The sequence below is a fragment of the Dendrobium catenatum genome, unplaced genomic scaffold, assembly GCF_001605985.2.
Source record: "Dendrobium catenatum unplaced genomic scaffold, ASM160598v2 fragScaff_scaffold_231, whole genome shotgun sequence".
Taxonomy (NCBI): Eukaryota; Viridiplantae; Streptophyta; class Magnoliopsida; order Asparagales; family Orchidaceae; genus Dendrobium; species Dendrobium catenatum.
The window spans coordinates 1627537-1647826 of NW_021318693.1; the positions used below are offsets into that span (position 1 = coordinate 1627537).

Here is a 20290-nt window from a genome sequence, read left to right on the forward strand (position 1 = left end):
CCAAAGCTAATAGGAATTGGGAAAATAAAAGGCCAAAAGTCACCAATTAGAATGTTAAAAGACAGCAAAGACTGCAGCAGAAAACTGCATAGAAAATAGGGTGAAAGCCACGAAAATTTCCCCCCAAAATGCCACAGGAAAACAACCAGCATGAGACCCGAAAAACCAGCACAGGAGGCCAAGCACCAGGGCATGGGAACTCCAGCCAGCACAGGAAACAAAGGGGTCATGCACGGGAAAACCAGGCAGCACAGGAAACAAAGGGGCTAGGCACGGGAAAACCAGCCAGCACAAGAAACCAAGAAGACATAGGGGAGGAGAAGAGGCAAGTCCACTCCAAAATGAATCCAAGAAATATTATAATACCTTTTTGAATTAATGAGCTAAAGTCACAACTTAAGCATTTATGAGCTAGAACCAAGTAGATCCCAAAAATTAACTCTAAATCAAAGCAAACAAGGCCCAAACCGAGAGCACCAGCAGCCCAAGGGTCAAAACAAATTCTCATATTGTTTTGACCCCCCTCCTTTGCATGCATCATGTATTCATGTTGTCTTATTATTGGGATATTTTGATTTCACTTCATATCAATTTAATTTGATGTATTCATATGTATGATTGGTTTGTTAGCAAAATGAACTCTGCTGCTGGCGGGAGTGGATTATGTGAAGGTTTAAAAGAACCATCTGTCCACGCCATGTCCATGTCCTATATTTTTAAAAATTATTATATATTATATTAAAAAATTAATATGTCGTGTCCACGCTGCACCCGTGTCTTATTTTTTAAAAAATTGTCGTGTCCCGTATCCGTGTCGTCGTGTCCATGTCGGTGCATCATAGATCTTGGTGTATGCTTTTTACTGATGGTATTCTTCTTGTTGATAAAACTAGAGAGGGAGTTGAAGGTAAACTTGAATTGTGGAGGCCAACCTTAGAGTCCAAAGGTTTTCGCTTGAGTAGATCTAAAATTGAATATATGGAGTGTAATTTTAGTAGCAATAGACCTAGTGAGGGGATTGTGACTTTGGGCGATCAAGTCATTAATAAAAGTACACGTTTTAGAGTTCAAGTTGGATGGTCGAAGTAGAGGAATGCATCGGGCTTGTTGTGCTATAGAAAAGGTTCCCTCAAACTTAAGGGAAAATTCTATAAGATGGTGGTGAGACCTGCAATGCTTTATGGTGCCGAATGTTGGCCATTAAAAGAGAAGCAGAATACTAAGTTAATTGTTGCAGAGATGAGGATGCTTAGGTGGATGAGTAGCTTTACTCTTAGATATAGGATACAAAATGAGCATATACGTGAAAAGCTTGGAGTAGCTCCAGTGGAATATAATATTAGAGAGTCACCTTAGATGGTTTGGGCACATTAAACGGGGGCCTTCCAATGACCTGGTTAGGAAAGTTAAGGTATTAGATTTGACTTATGTTAGAAAGGTAGAGGTAGACCTAAAAAGACTTTGTTAGAAAATATTAGAAATGATCTTTCTTTATTAGATTTAAATGAGAATTTGACTTTTAACATGACATAATGGTGAAAAAGGATTCATGTAGCCGACCCCATGTAGTGGGACAAAGGCTTTATGTTGTTGTTGTATGAAAATGAGTGTCTGAATGTCTAATGTCTGATACCAAGGCGCTTTCCTAGCTCTAGCTGCTGTGTGGGAAGACGAATTGCTGTCCAAGACTTCTAAGAGTCAAAAGCTGCTGTTTACCCCTCGATTTGCTCTCAGATTTTGATTAAAATTCTGAAGTAATATTACAGATTTTAAAAGGAGTTTTGGAACTTCTTCCCCATCCCCTTCCCAAAATCTAAATTTCTTCTCAGTTTTCCTCTTCACCATCAAGGCTGAAATTTTCCAAGGCCTCACCTAGGCTTGTGTTCAGATTTTGGAGAGATCCTCTCCGTAACAAAGCCGGCGTCTCCGTTTTACATCAAGTACCTTGGTAGTTTTTGACACGTTGGAGCCTCACCTTGCCCCGGCGCTTAAGTGAACGCTTGACTTTCTTTTGATAACATTGTTTTTACCACACTCGATAGAATCACATATTCAACGTGTACATACAAAATTGAAAACCAGATGAAAAAAATTATTAAATAAAAGTTATCCAATAACATGTTTTAGATCATCTATTTATAGACCTCATTCTTAGGTTAGTAGATATGTTTGGCATAAAGATCAACTAAATTTAATTCCAAATAATCATCAAATTTAACTTTGATTGTATCTATAATTTGCATTTGTAGCACAAGCTTGTGGACATCATGAAAGCATGGCACAAAAGGCTGAGCAAATCATGGATCAGGAGACCTAGCAATAATTGGGAAAGAGGCATAACAATACTTACAAAAGTAGGCAGCCCATAACAACAATAATAGTAATCAGGAGAAGTGTGTAGGTGCAAGAGTAGCCATGAGGAAGCAGACTAAACAACACCTAATGAAAAATAGAAAGCCATAGTAGCAACTCCAAAACAGTCGGCTTCACATCAATCCGACATCACTAACACAATTTAACACGACGCTTGAGTTGAAATATGGTTTTTAACTATAGATTTGTCCGAAACCATATCAACTTGATTGCATTCCAGCTGGATAGATCAACTTAATTTAACGAAATAGTAAGCTCATCCCTTTCTTGATGCCCTCATCACATGTTTGTTCTAAATTATAGAAATTACAAAATGAAATAGACCAAAGAAACTAACGAAGTCAAACAAATTTTTCTCAGAGCATTACTTAAATGTAGATTCTGATGAGAGGTTAAAACATAGATTTCCATCAATTCATCATTTTTTCAAATGAAATTGTATATATTTGGTCATAATGCATGAGCAATAATTACTCATAGCTTTTTGAAATATGTATGAAATTTTCAGGCCATATAAGAATTTTAATTTTGATCTCTTTAGGTAGATTATTTTGTTTAAGCATTTTTTAGCATATGCCTATTTAAATTTCCATGCGACGTTAAAATTATTTACTACTAAATTACATGAAAGTAAATAATATTATGTCTTACAAGCATCTAAGCAAATATAAAATAAGCATCATTATTTTAATATTAAATGCTGTTTATAATATTTTCAATTTTTTTAAATCTAAAAAAGTAATTAGCTTGACAAATTGTGTTTGATAAAAAATGGATTAATTTCCATATGAATCTGACGTCTCTTTCTAATAAAATGAATAAATGTAAATAAGATAGGTAAAATATGAAATTACATTAGGATTTAACGTAGGAAATTAGTTGAATATGATTTGATTTTTTTTGTGTTATGATATAAAAAAATCAAGGTTTAAAAAGGAAAAAATTCGGGAATTGAGGCGTTTTGTCATAGTGAGGTGAGGTGTAATCCTAAAAAAACATGAACTTAAAAATAATTCATAAAAATGGCAAAAATAAAATAAAACATCTACATATTTGATTCATCATTATAAATATATAAACTATAAATCTCAATATTGAATGTTATTATGTAATGTAATTTTGAAATGAGATTCAAAGTAAACACTAATTTAAAACTTAAGTACACCATAAAGATTAGAATCCAAGTTGGTCTCATTCTTACTTTCATATTCTTCATAATAACTCTCGTATGTAATAATTATTTCATCATCGAATTTTGACTCATTGTCATCTTCTAAGCATTCTTCAATTATAATTTGTTTTTAAACTCTCTATATTAAATAATATTGGATTCAATGTAATATAAAACAAAACAACATATTAATAACACAACAAAGTAATCCATTATATTTAAATCACCATTTGATAATTTTTTTTTTAAGTTTGAACTTCATTTTGCTACTTTACTTTAAATTACTTGTGAAGTAGAACTTATTATCAATTCATTAATCATTTTAATATTAGCATTGATACTTTCATTTTTCTCATCATCAAATACATTCCTTAATAATTCATTAATCATTTTAATATTAGCATTGATATTTTCATTCTTCTCATCATCAAATGCATTCCTTTATTTTCAATTTTTAATATTTTACTATTTTTTGTTATTATTTATTCATCATTTGAAAATATATCATTAACAATCATATGATTTATTTTGGTTATCACCAGTTATTCGAATCTATATTTGAAGTAATTATCTTTCAATTTTTTATTAAACATAACATAATCATTCAACCTTGTTCATTCGTCCAATAGCTAATTTGTTTCTTCTCTTTATATAATAGAATAAAATAAATATATTATTAATAATGATATATAATAAAAAAATTATAAAACTTAACTCTAATCAGGCGTTGCCTCGAAGCGTTGAGCCTCGAGATGTGTGCCTCATTAAAAAAAGGCATAAGCCACACTGGCACTAGCGAGGCTTAAGCCTCGAGGCGCTTATTGTTCACATCAATTCGAGGAGCTCATTGTGCACCTCAATTCGAGGCACTCCTCAAGCCGTGCTCGAACGATTTTTTAAACTATGAAAAAAATAGATTTATATTGAAATTATAATTTTAAACGAAGGAATGCGATTCTTTTTTATAAATACATGGTTAAGATTCTAGTCTCTTTTTAATAGTATTATAGAAAAGATAAATTTGTGGAGCTTTAAGAATCACTGATATCGTGTGACAGGCACTACGAATGATCATTCAGTCTGGTGTAAAACCCTCTTGGTTCAGTTTGTTTAGTGTATGTAAGGATGCTTCACTTGGGAATATAGCTGAGACAGAAACAACTGCTGCTGGAGATCTTCGTGGTTACATTATTGAGTCAACATTACCTTCTGTAGGTGATGCAGTAGTGCCCGAATTGCTTTTGAAGGTTTTAGAACCATATCGTAGAGAAGGTATGTCACAGCTATTTTAAATGCTATCCTAACACAGTCTTATAAAGTGTAATATATATTGATGCCCACTTTCTTTTCCTGAAGGTTGCATACTTGATGATGAACGTGTTCGATCATATGCTTCTCTAGCAAATAAAGGTTTTGCTGCAAGATCTGCCTTTGCTGCTGCAATCTTCGGAGATTTTTCAGAAGCTCTTTTCTGGTTACAGCTGCCCCGTGCTCTTGCTCATGCCGTAGAAAAATCATCCAAGAAATCCTCCCAGGAAGCATCTCAGTTAGCATCACTTTCAGATACAGAAAGTATAGCAATGTTAAATAGAATAACGTCCAGGGAGAAATCTGCTTCAGGCAGGAGGAGACAAGAGACCACGGTTAGATAAATCTTCCAGAAGATTGTGGCATATTCTAGTATTTGTTGATTTTTCCGAAGATGTAACTGCATTCAATATGTTCCCAACTTTGTGTTACTCTTGATTACTTTTCTTTAACTATAGATACAGCTGTTTTGAAGTTTTGAATCTTTATTTTGCTTGCTCACATCCATGTCCTAGTCTATACTCAGTGCCAACTATTCCACTTTCTCTTCTTATGTTTATCAATTTTTGCTGAAGAAATGGCTTTTGATCTGCAGAAATTCGGGCAACTAAATTTGATGGCCTTCAAGCAACAGGAATTGAGGGCTGATGCAAATGAACGAATACTATGGCATGAGAAGTTAGATGGAGAAGAAGCAATCCAGAAGCAAGTACATGAGTGAGTTGTTTCTTGGACCTTTATGTTTGATAGTTTTATTAGATGTTATTTATATTGTTTTACTTGAGGTCATACTCCTAGAACGCTTAGTAATATCGTAATTCTGATGTTGCATTTCAATCTCTGCATTGTAAAAAATTTGGTTAGAAAACCTCTGAACAGTCATCAATTGCAAATGTAGGAAATTTGTTTGCAGACTATTCTTCTCATAACTCAGGAAAACAAATATACATTTGTATCGGCAAGGAAAATTGTATCTTCCTTGTCTTTTGCAGAATATGACTAGTGGTATTTGCGCAAAGTGAACATTTATTGATGTCTTGTTGACCTCCATGCTATAACCAAAAGAACAAAAAAAGGGAGACTCAAAACCATACATCTTACCCGTCAGATCCACGACATGCTAAAATCGCGCCGATTCGGCGCCGTTCGCATCACTTCCCGCATATCCCGCACTCACCTCGATAGAGCCTCCATTCTCGTCGTTAAAATGAGACCCGCCAGAGCCTCCTTCGTCGCACTCTGCACACAGAAATCCCGCAAGCCTCCACAGAGCTTTCTCCCCTCTCCGATGCCTTGCTCGCAGCCGCACCCCTCTCGATTCCTCCCGATCTAGAGAGAGAGAGAGAGAGAGAGAGAGAGAGAGAGAGAGATTTTTCTTCCTTACCTCCTCCAAGCCTTCGACTTCCTCCATACCTAGCCGCACCTTGTCTGATCTCTCCCGCGACTGAATCCCGCACCCGACCCCTGCCTCTATCTCCCCTTGCCGCATTTGCCTCCTGCCCGAGCACTCATAGGAGCCCTAGGTATATTTATTAATATTACTAGTTAATAATTATTATTATATTTAGTTTATTTAGTATACTAATTAATGTTTCTTTTACTAATTACTGTTATTAGTTACTGTTATATACTTATTATAATAATTATTATTATTAGGGATTATTTATAATTAATTTATAATTAATCTTAAATTAAATATGATTAATTATATATTAAATGTAATTAATTATAATTACTTTTTAATTAATTATAAATTAAATATAATTAATTTGTAATAAATTTTAAATTAAATATAATTAGTTGCATATTAAATACAATTCATTATAGTTAATTTATCACTAATTATAAATTAAATGCTCGCCTCAATATGTGTGCCAACTCCGTTGATGTTGCAAAGGTATAACCCCTCTAAACCCTAAAACTTCGAGAGCCCGATTTTGACACGTGTAACGCGTCAAAACGGCCACCTATACACACTTTTCTTAGCTTGGTGGGAGGAAGTTCGTCGCGGTGCTCTCGACGAATTGGGTGATCACCTAAAATCTCTTTATCGGCATTCGTAGCTCATCGGAAAATCGCCTATACGCGCTTTTCTCTAGCGTGGTGGGATGGCAACCCGGTGTGATGCCTACGGCAAGATGGGGATGCTCATAAGTACTCGCTTGCGGGGAAACAACTGCTCTTTTGCAATAGGTACTGAAGACCTATACACTCCTTTCTTTGGCGTGGTGGGGTTGAAGATTTCACGGCTGCGGTGACCTCGTTCAAGGGCACTTACCGTACACTCTTTTCGCGTGGTGGGAGGCCCAGTTTTCTTTAGTTTTCCCCTAAAAGACGGAGATGCCGGGAGGCTGCCGAAATTTCGGGTGAACATATGATTGCGCTCGGACCTGATATGGACTCAAATGAACACGAACTAGTGGACTTGAGCATGAACTATAAGGACTTGTATCTGAACACAAATCAAATGATTAATCAAGACTTGAACCATTTTAATTAGCAACTTAACTTGGATTGAACAAAGAGCTTGAATCAAGTTTGACTGCATGGAGTAAATTTATTTGAACTTGAATGTGATATGAGCTACAATGACATTGAGTTCAAACTTGGATTAGAGTTTGAATTTGACAAAGAACTCAAACTTGAATCATATGCAAGAGGACTTGAATTGGTATGCTGAACTAGAACCTGAACTCAATATGATCACAAAGAGCTTTGACATTGAACTTAACATACAAGTTGACAATATGGAACTATGCTCATAACTTGAATCAAGTGGACAAGACTTGGACACTTGAACCCAAATTTGAATGAATCATGAAGGATCTAACTTGGAAAGATTACATGAAACAAGATTAAAATATCATGCGATGAACCGATATTTGGTTTGACGTGTATTCGAGTGAACAACAATAGCAATTGCAACATGTGATGATTACAAAGGCACTCTCATAGTCAAAATCATTCAAGCATTTAGCGAATACGTGAATCCCCCACGAGCAGAAGAGTTGGGTAGATGACGTATGATGAATCCAAATATACAAGACATAACAAATGATGAATTCAAATAACTACGAAAAGCTCGTGTGTGCTTATGGGAAAGGCGTACAAATGAACACACTAGTTTATTTGTGAATGACAGTTATAGACATGTTATGAGTCTTGTAATTACCCATGAACATATTTAGAAAGATAACAACAACATATTATCATCAATTTCAACAAGCATACAAGCATAATAAACCCAGCAAAGAGTGAAGCCCCTTACAAATGTACGTCAAACAACATACGAATGTTCACAACACATTCAGTGTACCTACTTGTTGTTGTAGCAAAAAATACTATAGCACCTCCATGGCCAACATTTGTCTAACATCCACCAAACATACCGACTCCCTACAAGTAAGGGCAGAGGATATGTAGCGAAGTACAAATGTCTACAAGGTTGCAAGAGACCACCCTACACTTGGCATGTCATCTACAAGCAGAAATGTATAAAGGACTATAACAAGTGCAGGTTCCTATGGGTCGTTGTAGGATACTCCTTGTATGTACAATGCACTATTTGCCAAAAGATATAAAAGACTTGCAGTGAATGTAAGTATCTACAAAAAAAGCAAGAGATTAGTTAATGCACTACAATCCACCTACAAAAAGAGACAAGTAGTGCACGACAGTCTACATGTACAAAGCAGTAAACAACTCAATTCATAAGCTGCTATAACATGCCACCGGATCTGCAACACACACGCAAGCAGACATAAGGCGTCTACAAGTTACAACACTATGCCATCGGATCTGTAACACTCATACGAGCAGACAGAAGGCGTCCACAAGACTACAATGCTATGCCACCGGATCCACAACATTCATGCGAGCGGATATAAGGAGTTTACAAATATTTCAAAGTACCCTCGCACATGCACTATAATTTGTATACACATAAGTACACTAAAGGGGTAAATACAATCACAAAATCCGCATGAGCCCCAGCGAGCGTGTTTTTGAAACACACGTGACGTCTAGGGATGTTACGCCGATCAATTAGTGGATTCAAATTCAAACGCAATCCTTTTATGCGGATCAATAGTAGCCGACAGGGTTCGAACCATCAAACAAATATACGGTTGCTGAGATCATTATATTTATCTTAATAAATTCATATTAGGCCTTCAAGGCCTATAACAATGAGAATTCACTAATAAAAGCATAAAACCTATGAAACCCGATCCTCTCTCGGCAAACTAACAGAGTCGACGGGGTTCAATCAACAAAGGAAACTAACCCCTTTCACCCTGATGATGGCCGTGTTGAATGTATATCTCAATCAGAGGGGTTAATTTTAAACATTTCAAAATGTCCTCAAATTTCCACAAAATTCAAATATTTTCAAGTGACCTCAAGGTCACCCCAATGATGGCCTTGTTGAATGTAGATCCCAATTGGAGGGGTGATTCAACTAATTTCAAATGTCATACCAAATATCCAAAAATCCAAAATTCAAATATTTAAAATTGAAATTCAACCCATCAACCCTTAAAGCGAAATTCATCCACCTCCGCAATAATTTGACGAGGTGAACAAATTTAAAAATAATTCGGCTCACAAAGAGCTAATGTCTGGTCGAAAATATCACTAGGATCCATTCTCAAATAATCTTCTGCCAATAAAGACGTTGTGCATGTCCTCTGACCGGCGGTTTTGAATGACACCGCGGGATAAACGGTTATGACCCGGGCCCCTCTGAACCGAGTGGTTTTGCCGCCAAATGGCATCATGAAATACCAGTTATTGCCAGAGTCAATACGTTCCTTAGTGGCATCAAATCCTTGAGATATGAATCAATATGATATAATCGATATGACACAAAGTCCTCTGTTAGTTAAGGTGGATTCAAATTTGTCCCCTTAGAAAAACATCCAACCCAGGACTACAAGGTCCCCATGGAAGAAGCAACTCATGGCTGCCGACAAGGATCCTTCTGTCAGGTTTGGTCGACTACCTCCTCTGACTAAGTAGTCCAGGGACCACGATGGCCCGAGAAAACGGAACCATGGGATCTTGATCGGGTCTATCATTCATTCCCCCACCATCCGCTTTAAGGCAAGATGGTGAAATTTTCTATTTTAAATAGCAAACCTTCAAACTTTTCAAATACCTATGCCCATGCTGCTACTATATGTCAGATACCACGTATCTGATTGACGACTAGCCTTAATCGAAAGTTCTCTCTCGTGATCGAGAGGGGTAATTAACTATAGGGGCTTGCACCTATGGGAAACCAAAACTCAGATCATAAAGTCCTTGCAAAATAAGGGCGAAATCTCTGGGTAGTTTCTTATCTACAAACCCATATGCCTTCCCAAAATTTACCTTGGAACTGAATCCGTTAAAACTCCCCCGAATAATAAAAAGCAACAGCAGGCGGAGGCGGAGGCCGAGGCCGAATTTTTGGAGCCCACATGTCTTCAGCTGTTAATTTCAACAGCTATTATCATGTGGCTTGAAGGCTACAGAGGGAAAATTTGGTAGATTTCCCAGTTGTTTTTTTTTTGTGGGTGCAAATGCATCGAAGAATCAATAGTTCCACCTTTTTCTTATCTTTTTCTTTAAAATTATGGGTATGTCTGAACAGGATAAACAATCTTAAATTTGACAATTTCAGATGTCCTATTGTGATATGTGATGATAATTCTCTCATGTGAGATTGGTGAATCTTGTTGTGGTTCTTCATGGCAACCTCGGACTAGGAATTTATATATTTTTCTCAATATATGCTTATTCATTTCTTTCTTTATCATTTTAATTATAATAAAGTGTCTATACTTCTTCGTTATAAGTTGACAGAGTAATTGAGCATGGGTTATGACATGATACTAATGTTTCTCAAAATCAATTTGGATTCATGTCGGTTAGGTCTACTATGGAAGCTATACATTTATTGAGAGGTTTGATGGAGAATTATAGAGAGAATGAGGAGGATCTTGATAGGAAATACTTGAGTTCTTAAGTAATCCTATCGGATCTACTTGAGTTCGCAAGAAAACCTAACAATAATCGATAAAAACAACGAGAAAACGAAGAAATCGTAGGAAGAAATCGTAGTGGAAGAACAATCAAACGATAGAAGATCTTATAGAAAACAAAGGGAAACAAGAACAAAGCAAAGATCCAAGAGATCCTCAATTCGAGAGGAGGATCTTCTCTCCCAAATCTCTAGACAAGAGAGTCTAGAGCCCAAGTCACCCAGAAACCTTAATTCCAATCAATCCAAACATAAACATCCTTAATCCTCTCCTCTTTAATACAAAAGTTTTTCTAATTTAATTTCCCTCCCAAGCCCTAACCGCCCACTCCTTTTCAATTTGAAATTACTTGGACAAGTGGGGCCCACCCCTTTGGGCGGAACACACTAGAGGAGGCGAACTACTTCTGCCTCCTGTACACGATCTGAGCCGGCCCTTATAGGGCCGGCTGGGCCGGTTCACACTGAACCGACATATCAATACCGCCCTCTCTAAGAATCAAATTATCCTCAAGGTGAAAATAAGGAAACTTATGTTTCACCCTCTCGTATGGCTCTCACATGGCCTCGTAGTCAGAAAGGTTCTTCCACTGATCAACACTTCTTTAGTTACATCTTCTTTTTGACTAACCCCTATCAGCTCTAAGGGTTCCTGAACCATCTCTAAATCATCGGTAAGTGTCACCGGTAACTCGGGGTTCGCTATATAGTCACCAAAGGCATTTCTCAACTGTGATACATGAAAAACCGGATGTATAGTCGTCGTTGGTTGTAGTTTCAAGCATCGATTAAAAAGGCGTTCGAGGCGGAAGCCTCGAGGCGCGCCTCGAATCGAGGCGGAGGTCGGGCGAACTGAGGCTTAAGCCTCGAACGTTCGGGCGAGGCTTACGCCTTTTTCCATGGAGGCGTACGCCTCACCGCGTGAGGCGTCGAGGCGCATCGAGGCAGCGCCTCGAAAGCGAGAAAGTTACCTTCACAGTCAGCGAGCTCCCGTTGTTTCTTCCGATCAAAATGTTGTAGCTTACGATCCGACAGGAAAGGGAAAGTCGTCGAAGGAGCAAAGTCGAACAGCCACGAAGGAGCCAAAGAAGCGACGCGTGCAATCTCTACACCTCCTGTGAAGCAACGAAGCCGAACAGCAAGGACGAAAAGAGAAGATGAAAGGCAAACCGTAGACGCAGCTAAGTTATTATTGATTAACTTAGTTAATATAATTTAAAATATTAATAATTAAACAAATTAATTAAATAATTAATAATATAATTAGTGCATGAATTAATTATCTATTTTAACTTAATTTAATAATTAGTATTATTAATTAAATTTTAATTTGTATTCATGTTATTTTATTATTGGTAGTACAAATAATTGTTATTTTTGTTATTTTTTGTCATTATTTAAATTTTTAAATTAATTTATTTTAATCGTTTTGAGGCTTACGCCTCGATCCGCCTCGAGGCTTACGCCTCGCCTCGCTTAGAAAAAACGCCTTGATTCCCGATTTCGCCTTTTAAAACCTTGGTTTCAAGAACACCCTTTCCCCCACTTCAAAATGGATATCCTTCCTATGCCCATCAGCTTGTTTTTTCATATTCTGTTGAGCCCTCAGCAGAAGTCTCTTCAGCTCTTCTAACACTCTATCCCTCTCTTCCAAGTACTCATTAACTAAGGAAACTGGGGTATTGCTACTCCCAAAGTCCTCCAAGTGGGGAGGATCCCTTCCGTACAACATCTTGAATGGGGTCATCTGAGAAGTAGAATGAAAAGAGGTGTTGTACCTGTACTCAGCGCATGATAGCCACTTAGCCCATAGCTTGAGTGTCTCTAATACAAAACATCTAAGGTAAGTCTCCAAGCTCCTATTGAATACTTCCGTTTGATCATCCGTCTGTGGGTGGTAAGTTGTACTCATCTTTAGAATTGTCCCCTGTAACCTGAACAACTCTCTCCAAAAATGGCTGATGAACACCTTATCTCTATATGATACCATCGCCTCGAGTACTCCATGTAATCTGATCACCTCTCTGATGAAAGCTGAATAGGAAATACTTGAGTTCGCAAGTAATCCTATCATATCTACTTGAGTTCGCAAGCAAACCTTATAATAATCGATAAAAACAGTGAGAAGATGAAGAAATTGTAGTGGAAGAACAATTAAGCGATAGCAAATCTTATAGAAAACAAAAGGAAACAAGAACAAAGCAAAGATACAAGAGATCCTCAATTCGAGAGGAGGATCGTCTCTCCCAAATCTCTAGACAAGAGAGTATAGAGCCCAAGTCACACAGAAATCCTAATTCCAATCAATCCAAACATAAACATCCCTAATCCTCTCCTCTTCTTTAATACAAAAGTTTTCTTAATTTAATTTTCCTCCCAAGCCCTAGCCGCCCACTCCTTCTCAGTTTGAAATTGCTTGGACAAGTGGAGCCCACCCCTTTGGGCGGAACACACTAGAGGAGGCAGACTACTTCCGCCTCTTGTACACGATTTGAGTCGGCCTCCTAATTAGGGCCGGCTGGGTTTGTTCACACTGAACCGGCATATCAATACCGCCCTATTAAAGAATCACCTTTCCTCAATGTGAAAATCAGGAAACTGATGTTTCACCCTCTCGTATGACTCCCATGTGGCCTCGTAGTTAGAAAGGTTCTTCCACTTGATCAATATTGCTTTAGTTCCATCTTCTTGTAGGCATATGTTTAGTTTCCATTAGTAATTTGGGTTCCGGTATAATCTCATACTTAATTTTATCATCAATATATAATTTTGATTCATGTTCAAGTATAAGTTTAGTTTCAACAATATTTTTGGATTCAAACTGTAAATACCATATTATGCATCTTATACATTCTCATAAAAAATATTCATAAAATACTATTTCTTCATTAAGATTATATTAAATCATACATAACTCTTGTGTCTGCTTATTTCTAATTGATTTTAGATGAGATGTTTTTGAGTGCTCTTTAAGAAAAAGCATAGATGAAATCATCTTAATAGGAAAGTAGTAGTAATATTCCTCAATATTTAATGCTGTAGATCAAAGCCTCATGCAATTCTCTTTTTGCTTTAGATTATTTGTGAAATAAATATTAATAACAAAATAATCTAAATGCAAATAAGATTTGCCTACAAGATTTGTAAGCCTTGCATGATACTCAAAAACACCATATTATTTTATTTACAGTCCTTAAATTAATCATCCAATTGATTTGTATATTCACCTTCTTTTAAATTCATGTTTTATCCTAACCCATGCATTACTTTGCCAAAATGATTGAGCTGGCCCAACTGATTTTTTATTTGACACATTTAATCTTTTGAAAGCCAATATATTGTACTTTTCAAAGAAGCCTTCTAAGCTAATAATTTAATTTAAAACATTTATAAGACCATTTCTTCTATCGAATGTAAGAATATAATTTTGACCCTTAGTGTAGTTATGTTATTGGCTTGAACTATAACATGATTTCATTCAAATTGCATCATCAATTAATTGTTTAAGTTCTACATTTATTAATATGATGATTCAATATATGTAGATCATGTTAGAGAACTAAAGCATTGCTTTATTTAAATGAAAATCAATGAATATGAAAATTTGAACCTAAACGATGATACAATATCAAATAAATTTGCATCATGTTTGTAAAGAACATGGTTTAGGGTGTAACAAGCGAAACATGAATGCAATGAAGCTTTGTTTGGCCTGATGGATTTACTATTATGTCTCAAACATGGATAAGCTCAAACTTTTTAACAAGCTAAAAAAATCTTATTCGTGTTTAGCTAATTGAGCATCGAGCCAAACATTAACAATAAGCCCAGCCAGTTACCATTAAATGCATGTATAATTTTTTATTGATGGCTCCAATTACATGACAACTTTTATTTATCTTAGTGTTTTTTTAAATTCATAGAACTTAAGACTTGTTGTTCATAATTTTTAAAATATATTTGATGGCAATTAATTGTAAAAAAACATAAATAAATGATCTCTTACAAATAGATATGTGTGTGCATTTTAAATATTTATGTATATATCAAAATTTTATGGAGCTGAATATAATCTAGTTGACTTTATTTTTTGCTCTTTTAGTAAAATAATTGAAAATTCATGATCAAGCTCAGCTTTTTTACTTTGTGAATGATCCCAACAAAAATGGTTCTCAAGGGAAACACAATTTTTTTCTACTGTCGAGCTCTTTTGACACCTCTGTGCATATTAATGTTGGGGAATGCATTAAATTGATAGCTAGGAAAAGGTTAGGCCTCAATGTAATGTTAAAAGTGCTTCAATTAATCTGTCCTCTAATAGTTGGAATACTGATGATGGCAATTTGAGCTTGTATTCTTGTTTAATAGAATCTAATTTTGAAATGATTATTCTAAGAGGCTTGGTATATCTATGCATCTCAGACTTATCTCCATTGGAGACTTGGAAGGTGCTGTTGCTTTGCTACTCTCAACCCCTCCCGAAGGATCTAATTTCTATCCAAATGCTCTGCGTGCAGTAGCACTATCTTCGGCCGTGTCAAGATCTCTGCATGAGCTTGCTGTGAAGGTAAAGCCTTGCAATTTTCTCTACGTTGCAAATCTTTATAACTTTCCCAGATGGTGTTCATTCATTGATTTGCTGAGAAAGAATTGATTTTTGGAAACTCCCATCTATATGACTGCATTTTCTTTCTAAGTGAAACTTCTATTTCTTAATACACGTCTTTTTCTCTTTTTCAGTTAAGGTTTATTTGGTTAGATAACCCCTGTTATTTTGCTAAGCCTATTTTTTGAATTATAATTTTGAAATTGAAAATTTTTTGTTTGGTTGGATGCGGCTTTAATAATAAATTTCAAAACTATTTTTAGATGTTTGTACGTTAAGTTCGCATTCCATGGATTTCTTTGCTGCTTTGCGATTGTTGCTTGGCAGCGTCTGGCCACTGTTATGTTGGTGTTTTGTCAGACTGCTGTGTGGAGGCTGCTTAAGTTTGCCAGAGAATCCTTTAGTGGTAGAGTTCTCCAGGATTTGGCGCATTTTGGCAATCTCGATATGATTTTTCCTTCTTTTTTTTTTTGTGAAAATAAAAGTTTTGGCATGGGGTTCTAGAGTTTTAAATCAATGCTGATTTCTACGTACATCAAATCAAATAATGGAATCTGGTAAACTTCATCAGTTCGTAAAATCTTTTTCTATTTGCAGGCAACTTTATGAGCTCTTATTCTAATTCCTCGTGCAGGTTGTTGCAGCCAATATGATTAGGACTGATAAATCACTGTCAGGGACTCACCTTCTCTGTGCTGTTGGCAGGCATCAGGAAGCTTGCTCTCAGGTGCAATCTATATTTCAAATTTAAATTCAAATACATGATTTTAAACTATTTTGGTGGTTATTTCTAAAAGCTATCTTGTCTAGTTTGTTGGATTTTGATCATTTCTTGTTGTGGCAGTTCAATGTCAAATGTGATGGGCTTGTGTTTGGAACTTTATGATGCATAGACATGGACACGTCAATACGGATACAACAAGACACCAACATGGGATACATCAATTATTAAAAATATAGGACACGAACACGGGTTGGACACGATATTATAATTTATATTTAAAACATTATGTATAAAAGTTGAATAAGTATAATATTAAAAATAATTCAGAAATAATAAGCCATTTAACTAAAATTTGTGCTTAATATTAGGATATCGAAAGTTGGGCTTCGATGTCGTGTATCAGGCATCAAGAGAGGGGACAATAATGTTGTCGAGATTCAAGTATCGATGTTATGCAGTACATATCGGGCATCGATGTAAAGAGGGCATCTATCATTGACGTTGAGAGAGCGGTGGTTGTCGATGTTAAGACGATGTCTGACAAAGATGAGTTGTCAAGTTGTGGGTGTAGAATTGCTAGTGTCAAGCATCAATGTCGAGATAGTGTCAGACTTTGATTTTGAAATAGTTTTGAAATATCGATATTGTAATGAACTTAGGGATCAATGTTGAGATGACATCATGCATTGTTGTGAAACCAAAGTCGTGACCCACTAAAGAGAAATGAAAATGAAAATATTCGATGAATGGGTATTGAGGGCAGGAGATTGATTTAGTATTGTGGATAAAAAAATAAAAAAATTTATTTTTATATTTTAAATATAAAAAATTGAATAAAAGAAATTATATTTTATAATTTTTTTAAAATATTTAAGAAACGTGTGTCCAATTTGTATTTCATAAATTTTTAAATCAAACACATTTTCAGCATGTCAGACGTGTGTCGTGTCAGATAATTGACGGACACTGCATGATTCTTTGAGGGAAGTATCGGTGCATCATAGTTTGAACTGCATGATTCAAACTGTTGAGACTCTTACCAGTTACCACATATCTTCATAAATTATCTTCTTGTTTTTGGTTAGAGATGGTCGAAGAGTAACTATATTAATATTCTACTTGAATAATTTCTGATATGAAGCATGGTTATCATCTTTGTTGTTGATTTTTGTGGCTAAATGTATTGAACGGGAAGCATTTTACCTTATGAAATGGGGTCAATAATGATGCTTTTGCATGTTTCAGTTGCAAGATGCTGGATGCTGGATAGATGCAGCAACTTTGGCTTCTACACATTTGCATGGATCAGACTATGCAAGGTTGGTTCCATATGAGCACTAATCAAATTCATATTTTAGAAATTCTTTACTAATTTGCATGTATTTCTTATGATGTTTATAATTAACACAGTTAACTGAAATAACTAGGAACCGTTGGATCTTTGGGCTGAAACAGAGGTTCAGTGTTGTATGATCATGATTATCAATTATTTTGATGGCATGCCATCTCATTCCATCCATTGTCGGACAAGTCTGGTGTATGCAAAATCGTAGATATTATTATTACCCAAAAAGATGGTTTAGCATTAGACTTAGTATTAGGTGAGAAAATTAGGATAGGTTCGAGTAAATTTTGTAATATTCTACAATGAATCCACTGTAGCTTTCAAAATTGAGTTGGTTTCTATTCTCAGCCCAAGACAGAATAGGTTGGTCAATGTCATAATAGTTCTAAATCCGCTCAAACTAACAACCAAATATGCAAGATACAAAACTCTAGATGTATATGTAACATCCATATGCTGTCTCCTCCTTATATAATCCATCCAGATAAACACCTCAAATTTTATGAATTCAACAAACCATATAATAGTTATGAATCAAAAGTGTCTAGGTCTCTAGGAACACTATACATCAATCCTAATTACATGTGCGCCTAACAAAAGGTGCTTCGTATTTGTTGTACACAAAATCCTATATTGGACTCATCTTCTCCATTGGAGGCTTTCTTGAAAAATGTTCATCCACTAATAGGGGTGAGTTATCTATAAATATTTAACATTGTGGGTATATCAAAATTCTATATAATAGTAGATTATAGGAAAGGAAGCAATGTGAATGTGGATCGTTGAACTTTGATTTTATTTATACACGAACATAGCATTAGACATAATAACCATTATCATGGCGTAGGTTGTAACGTGATCATAGCATTTTTCATAACATTTTATGTGCTAGGCATTATCAATAGCATTTGTTCATCATCATTATGGATCATAGCAGAAAGGGCAACTTTTTTATTTTAAGGTAAATAATTGTATATTTTATCTTTGGAACTCTACTAATAGTAGTGTATTCTAAACTTAACTCGTCACTGCTTAATATATCACCTGTCGGCATAATTAGGATGTTGCTCATATGTTTTTTATTCTTATTGATGGGAAGGTACTTAACACAAATTGATGCTTATCTTATCAGCACAAATGAGGCACAACCCATATGTCCATCATTCCTGTTGGTGGCAAATTAGAGCCATAAGTGCACAGGCACGCTTGCTGTCACAACCAGGCATAGGATACTAGAGTATCGAGATGAGAACAGGCAATCGAAATGAAATTTGAAGTATAGCACATTCAACAAATAAAATAGTTTTAAAATAATTTTTCCTTCTCGTATGGCTCCCACAAAAGAGCTACCAAACCATAAACTTTCATTCACTGTGAAGCTGTTCACAAACATCTTGAAACAGTGCAAATGGCATAAAATAAATATTTAAAGGAAAAACATATAAACTATTTTATATAACCTATGATGCACCGACACTTCTCCTCAAAGAGGCGTGCAGTGTCCGACACGTGTCCAACACTCCAACACGACACGCGTCCGACACTCTTCTGACACGTGTCGGACACGTTGAAATGTGTCCAATTAATAAAATATTAAATACAAATTGGACACACGAGTCTGATACGCATATCCTAAATATTTTATAATTTTTTTAAAATATAATTTTTTGTATTTAAAATTTTTACTTATTTAAAATATAAAAACTAAGTTTTTTATTTCATATCCACAACATCAAATCAATCGTCTGCACTTGATATCTCATTCATCGAATATTTTCATTTTCATTTCTCTTTGACGGGTTACCACTTTGATTTCACAACAATGTCCGATATCATCTCAACATCGACGTCTGGCATCGTTTCAACGTCAATATTTCTAAACGATCTCCATATCAAAGTTTGACGCTGTCTTTGTATTGATGCTCGATACTACCAATTTCTACACCCACAACTTGACATCTCATCTTTGTCCAACGCCTTCTCAACATCGACGACCAACACTCTCTCAACATCGACAATAAACGCCCTTTAACATTGACAATCAATATTTATTGCATAACATCAATGCCCGAGTCTCGACAGCATTGTCATCTCCTCTCTCGATGACTGATAAACGAAATCGACGCCCGGCTCATGACATATCCTAATATTAATCCTTTTAATCATAAATTATAGTTAAATGACTTATTATTTCTAAATTATTTTTAAAAATATACTTATTCAATTTTTATACACTATTTTTAAAATATAAAAACAATAATACCGTGTATATGTCCTATATTTTCAATAATTGACGTGTCCTGTGTCGTGTCCGTGTCCATGTCTGTGCGTCATAGTATACAACTAACATAATTATGTAAGTACCTAACATTTGTTGCTTTTCCGTTTGTTATAAATAAAATCCCTTCTTTCATCCATTTCATCTATTAGGGATTTTTCTAAAAAAATTATTAACTAATGGAGATGAGTTATAAATATACAAATCAACTGGTATATCATTGTTCTAAATTATAGTAGCTCAAAGGAAAAAAGAAAGAATATGCATGCCCGTCATCATATTCAATAATCTATAAAAAAAGCTTAAAACTTGGCTTCTTATTTCATTATTAATTATGATCATAAATATTGCTTAGTTTTTAGAATTATGAATAATAATGGAATCATGACATTCAACTTGAATATGTATTGGGCTTTTCATATCATAACTTATACTTTAATGCATACTTACTACATCCATC

The 20290-nt window shown here is 35.4% G+C and overlaps 1 protein-coding gene across 1 annotated transcript in view; it reads left to right on the top strand.

Moving 5' to 3' along the window:
- LOC110104186 (WD repeat-containing protein 11-like) overlaps positions 1-20290 on the top strand; it is a 90728-nt gene that overhangs the window by 65749 nt on the left and 4689 nt on the right. The window contains exons 13-18 of the mRNA XM_028693102.1: positions 4603-4816; positions 4901-5187; positions 5448-5569; positions 15300-15444; positions 16118-16210; positions 17453-17526. Coding sequence (XP_028548935.1) covers positions 4603-4816; positions 4901-5187; positions 5448-5569; positions 15300-15444; positions 16118-16210; positions 17453-17526 — 935 coding nt within the window. The remainder of the gene's footprint in view (positions 1-4602; positions 4817-4900; positions 5188-5447; positions 5570-15299; positions 15445-16117; positions 16211-17452; positions 17527-20290) is intronic.